Genomic DNA, 5,884 nt, shown 5'->3' with positions numbered 1-5,884 from the left:
CTCACCAAGGCTCCCAGCCCTTCCCCTTCCTGTGCACACACCAGGGCCTCACCAAGGCTCCCAGCCCTTCCTCTTCCTGCACAGACATCAGGCCTCACCAAGGCCTTCCCCTTCCTGTGCACACACCAGGGCTCACAGCCCTTCCCCTTCCTGCACAGACACACCAGGCCTCACCAAGGCTCCCAGCCCTTCCCCTTCCCCCACACACACACCAGGGCCTCACCAAGGCTCCCAGCCTTTCCCCTTCCCTCATACACACCAGGGCTCACCAAGGCTCCCAGCCCTTCCCCTTCCTGCACAGACACACCAGGGCTCACCAAGGCTCCCAGCCCTTCCCCTTCCTGCACAGACACACCAGGGCTCACCAAGGCTCCCAGCCCTTCCCCTTCCTGTGCACACACCAGGACCTCGCCAGGGCTCCTGTGTGTGGTGGGCTTCGATGTGTGTTAGTCTCTGTTGTTCACGGCACATTTTTCTCTGGATGTCTCTGGGCTCTGACACCAGCTCCTGGGCTGTGCTTCTGGGGCTTCCCTTGTAGCTGGGAGGTGCTGACACCGGTGGGATGTGAATTCATCCTGTGTGCTGCGTAAAACAGCGCCATGGGCCTCCCGCTTCATGGTGTCTCGCATTGTCGTCAGCTTTCATTATAAAAGAACATGTGCTCGTTGACAAAATACAAGCAACACAGAGTTCGGCCAGGCGCAGCAGCTCATGCCTGTAATCCTGGCACTTTGGGAGGCCAGGGTGGTTGCTTGAACCTGGGAGGCAGAGGTTGCAGTGAGCCAAGATTGCACCACTGCACCCCCGCCTGAGTGACAGTGAGACTGCCTCTCAAAACAGGAACACAGAGTTGTATGAGCACTTATAGAAATGAAATTCTACTTTATGTAATTCTCCTTTTTTAAAAATTTACTGTATCAGGCACATATATTTACGTGTGTGTGTATATGCTTTTGACAGAGTTTTGCTCTTGTCACCCAGGCTGGAGTGCAGTGGCTCAATCTCGGCTTACTGCAGCCTCTGCCTCCCAGGTTCAAGTGATTCTCCTACCTCAGCCTCCTGAGTAGCTGGGATTAAAGGCATGTGCCACCATACCCAGCTAATTTTTTTATTTTTAGTAGAGATGGGAATTCTCCATGTTGGTCAGGCTGGTCTTGAACTCCCGACCTCAGGTGATCACCTACCTTAACCTCCCAAACTGCTGGGATTACAGCCGTGAGCCACCGTGCCTGGCCTGTCAAGCATATTTTTTGGAGACAGGGTCTTGTTCTGTTGCCCAGGCTGGACTGCAGTGGCTCATAGCTCACTGTAGCTTCAAAATTCAGTACTCTAGCTTTCCTCCCGCCTTAGCCTCTGGACTTGATGAGACTACAGGCGTGCATGACCATGTCTGGCTAATTTTAAAGAGTGAAATTTTCTTAGAGACAGAGTCTTGCCATGTTGCCAGGCTGGTCTCAAACTTGTGAGCTCCAGCAATCTGCCCATCTTGACCTCCTGTAGCACTGAGATGACAGGTGTTGGCCACTGTGCCTGGCCAAGTTTTGTATTTTTGTAGAGGTAGTGTTTCGCTATGTTGCCCAGGCTGGTCTTGAACTCCTGGGCTCAAGCGATCCTCCCACCGAGGCCTCCTGAAGTGCTGGGATCACTGGCAAGAGTGCCCTGCTCCGGTGTTGTGCCACACAGTGCCTTCGCTTCATTCCATCCCGAAGGCTGCTGTGGGTGTTGGCCTGCAGGCTTCCTGGAGCTGCAGCCGCTGCTGTGTGAGCCTTGCCCACCCTCTGCCCAGCACTTGGTACAACCTGGATAAAGTCCAGATGGGCTTCCCGTGGGTCCAGTGATGGACGGTTTGCTGATTATGTCCCTTGCTCATCACTTGGGAGATGAGAAAGCCTTTGCAAGGTGTAATCTTGGTTCTAGACACCCTGGCTTTGGAAGGTTGAGCAGGACGGGGATGAGAATGGAAGCTGCTCGTGTCCAGCACATTCCTAGGGTGGTGGGTGTCGGGAGTGGTGGGGAGGGGTGGAGCCAGCGGCTCAGTGCCGCTCCTGCGTGGGGTGCCGTGGGAGGGAGAGGGTCAGGCCCAGCCCTTCAAGTCATAAATACAGGAGGCAAACTAACACATGCGTCCGCCGGCACGCTCCTGGGACTGCCCGCCTGGAGCTGGGTGTGCGGCTGGAGAGCTGAGCCGCAGGGCTCTGTGGATGGCACAGCTGTGCCAGGGAGAGCCACGGCATCTCTCAGAAGCGGGAGGGACATGGGCACCCTGTGCAGCTGCAGGTACAGGCCTCACTTGCAGAGGCCTCGAGGCAGGCTCCCGACATGTGCCCGGCCCTCCCGTGAAGCATCCCCTCCAGTGCCCTCTGAGGGAATGGCCACATAGCCGTTCCCCCCTTGGCCGCATACAGGTCTTTCACTTTTAAAAATCCTGTTTATTCTCACTGAGAATGAGAAACTGAACAGGGGCCGGTTACCACTGACACAGACTCATCCCATCTGTGTTGCCAGAGCCAACATAGAGGGCAGGCTGATCCCCAGGCCGGCCTCAGCCTCTCCTGGGTCTGTTCCTCTCTTGCTGAGCACCCCGTTTCTCTGAGGGTTGGGCACAAAGCTTTTGAGGCAGCTGTGGTTGGCTTAGCGGGGCTCTTGCCTGGGGTTGAGGGCCAGGGCCGGCAGAGCTGGGTGCCTAGAGACTCGGCGGGCAGGTGGGGGCCGTGCTGGGCTGTGCTGGGGGCATCCGGGCACGTCCCATCTGTGAGTCAATTTCAGCAAGGCCAGCCCGAGCTGCGGTGAGCGTCCTCACATTCCTATTGTCTCTGTGCTCTCACGCCGGGCCCTCACCTTCTCACGCTCACGCCGTCTCTGCGCTCTCACGCCGGGCCCTCACGTTCTCACGCTTGCGCCGTGTCTGCGCTCTCACGCCAGGCCCTCACGTTCTCACGCTCGCGCCGTCTCTGCTCTCACGCTGGGCCCTCACGTTCTCACGCTCGCGCCGTCTCTGCGCTCTCACGCCGGGCCTTCACGTTCTCACACTCATGCCGGGCCCTCACGTTCTCACGCTCACGCCGTCTCTGCGCTCTCACACCGGGCCTTCACGTTCTCACACTCATGCCGGGCCCTCACATTCTCATGCTCACGCCGTCTCTGCGCTCTCACGCCGGGCCTCACATTCTCACGCTCACGCCGTCTCTGCGCTCTCACGCCGTCTCTGTGCTCTCCGGGCCCTCATGTTCTCATGCTCACGCCGTCTCTGAGCTCTCACGCTGGGCCTCACGTTCTCATGCTCATGCTGTCTCTGTGCTCTCTGGGCCCTCACGTTCTCATGCTCACGCCGTCTCTGTGCTCTCCGGGCCCTCACGTTCTCACGCTCACGCCGGGCCTCACGTTCTCACGCTCACGCCGTCTCTGCGCTCTCACGCCGGGCCTCACGTTCTCACGCTCACGCCGTCTCTGCGCTCTCATGCCGGGCCTCACGTCCTCACGCTCACGCCGTCTCTGTGCTCTCCGGGCCCTCACGTTCTCACGCTCATGCCATCTCTGCGCTCTCACGCCGGGCCCTCACGTTCTCACGGCGGGCCTCACGTTCTCACACCGGGCCCTCACGTTCTCATGCTCATGCCGTCTCTGCGCTCTCACGCCGGGCCTCACGTTCTCACGCCAGGCCCTCACGTTCTCATGCTCGCACCGTCTCTGCGCTCTCACGCTGGGCCCTCACGTTCTCACGCTCGCGCCGTCTCTGCGCTCTCACGCCGGGCCCTCACGTTCTCACGCTCGCGCTGTCTCTGCTCTCACGCCGGGCCCTCACGTTCTCATGCTCACATTGTCTGTGCTCTCAAACCAGGCCTTAGATGGCAGGGCTGCCTCTGCTGAGTGGTCGAATTGAGCCGGGCACACACTCTGCTGTGTGCAGGCACCAGAGTCTCAGTGATTTGCCACACAGCTGATCCAAGCCTATGCCAGGTTGTTGGGTGGCTCCCAGAACGCAGGAGAGAATGAGTCCCGGGGGAGGGTACATGTTTAGGTGCTGTGGGTCGAGTTGGGTCCCTGGGAGGTGAGCGGAAGGGGTGGTCTGGGAGGCATTCTGACTGCAAGAGCAGTGTGTGGGGTCCTGAGGTGGCGGGGGAGGGAGGCTGGTGTGGCTAGGGGTGCAAGCTCAGGCAGCATGGGGGAGACCCTGGGCGGGTTCCGTGGGTGGTGGTGATGGTCTGGGCTCTGGGGCTGCATGGGTATTGGCCATCAGGGGCATGGAGTGCGCTGAGCAGAGGGTGACAGCAGCTGGGCAAGAGCATGGGGCTGAACAGATGGGGCCCAGGAGTCAGAGCCCCAGGGATGCTCCCACGCTTGGGCTGTAGGCAGCTGAAATCAGCAGGACCCAGCGTAAGACCAGGGTAGCCGCAGGATGGCTTGGGTCTGGACGTCGACGGGGGCCGCGTAGGGGTGCTGGAGTGACTAGTAGTGTGAATGCTCTGGGCCCCAGCAGGTCCTCAGCCCTGTGTGCCACCCCAGCCCTCCCTGGTTTCCTGGTTAGGCCAGGGCAGGGGGGCTGGAAGGGGCCAGCCACAGCAGGACGGGGTCCCTGGGGTGTGGGCCATGCAGAGGCTGAGACTGTGAATGTGAAGTGATATTTGTCATCTAAGGACACTGGGTGTTCACTTAGAGGTTTCAGCACTTGTGTATTTGTGGTCACTTCTTTTCGCATCCGTGTTAGTGACACGCCTGGTTTGTTGCTGGGATGCTGACGTGGTTGTCACGTTACTGACACACCTGGCTGGCTACTGGGGACGGTGTGTTTCCCATGTTCATGGTGCATTGTGCACGCCGGCCTCTGCTCTGTGTGACTTGACTGTGGGGCTGCTCCAGGCCCACCCCTGCTGCTGGGTGGGGGTCCCGTACACGGGCTGTGGTGGGCATCCTCACACCTGTAACCCTTTCTGCAGCAGCTAAAGGAAAGACGGGACCAGTGCCCAGGGTGGGCTTGACTCGGCAGCGTCCCGGTGTGGCGGAGTCCGTAACGTAGCCTGGGCCAGGGAGGGCAGAGCGGGGTTAGTGGCTCCACGGCGATGGTGTAACGGCAGAGGGTGGTAACTGCACGTTGTCCAGGTTCTTGGCGTTTTGAACAAAGAATTGGGCAACACTCCCTGCAAAGCAAAGAAAGAAAGTAGCAACACCAGAACAAACGCGGGGATTTGTTGAAAACGAAAGTGCATGCCGCTGTGTGGGGGTGGCCTGAGCAGAATCTTCCTGGGTCCACATACCCTAGAGGTTCTCCCCAGCCACTCACGCTCCCCTCCCGTCGGTGATGTGGGAGCCGCAGTCGGTCTGACGGGTGCAGACAGCAGCAGCCCAAGCATGAGGTGAAGTCACAAAGGGCTGGCTCCTGTGCAGACACCGACGTAGGTGGTCACGCCGCCACAGACGCAGACTTGGCCTTCAGTAAGTCTCACGTGTGGCCAAGTCCACTTCCCACCTGCCAGCGTCCCGACTGCCAGGCAGGAAGGGTCACGGGGAGCCGCCTCTGGTCCTTTTGTTTCTTGGGCTGGAAAGCGAGGGTTTTCCTCTTAGTGTGGTTTGGGGAAGTCCCGTGATGCGGCCGTAGGTTCTGGCCTCCAGACCCTGTTCTCTGCCTCAGTGTGAGTCTTGTTCTCTTCTAGGGCAGCTGGTGGAATTTTTAAAGAAAACAGAGTCTCGAGGTCCGCTGTCGTGTGACACCATTCTGAAGATCTTCTACCAGACGTGCCGGGCGGTGCAGCACATGCACCGGCAAAAGCCGCCCATCATCCACCGGGACCTCAAGGTAGTGGCCCCACTCCCGACGCATCATCCACCGGGACCTCAGGGTAGTGGCCCCACTCCCCACCCATCATCCACCGGGACCTCAGGGTAGCGG

General features: G+C 59.5%; 1 protein-coding gene across 4 annotated transcripts in view; it reads left to right on the top strand.

Moving 5' to 3' along the window:
* The window catches only part of GAK (cyclin G associated kinase), an 80,316-nt gene that overhangs the window by 15,662 nt on the left and 58,770 nt on the right, over positions 1-5,884 (top strand). For 3 of the 4 annotated variants that reach the window (XR_001828259.2, XM_017538946.2, XM_017538944.2), the window contains exon 5: positions 5,649-5,791. Coding sequence is in view for 3 of the 4 variants with exons in the window: in XM_017538946.2 (XP_017394435.1) it covers positions 5,649-5,791 (143 nt within the window). In the remaining variant the exon portion in view is untranslated. The remainder of the gene's footprint in view (positions 1-5,648; positions 5,792-5,884) is intronic. The other variant, XM_017538947.1, reaches the window with a different exon arrangement.

The sequence above is a fragment of the Cebus imitator genome, unplaced genomic scaffold (genome assembly GCF_001604975.1).
Source record: "Cebus imitator isolate Cc_AM_T3 unplaced genomic scaffold, Cebus_imitator-1.0 Scaffold117, whole genome shotgun sequence".
In the NCBI taxonomy this organism is placed as follows: domain Eukaryota; kingdom Metazoa; phylum Chordata; class Mammalia; order Primates; family Cebidae; genus Cebus; species Cebus imitator.
This window is presented reverse-complemented; position numbering and strand designations above follow the sequence as displayed.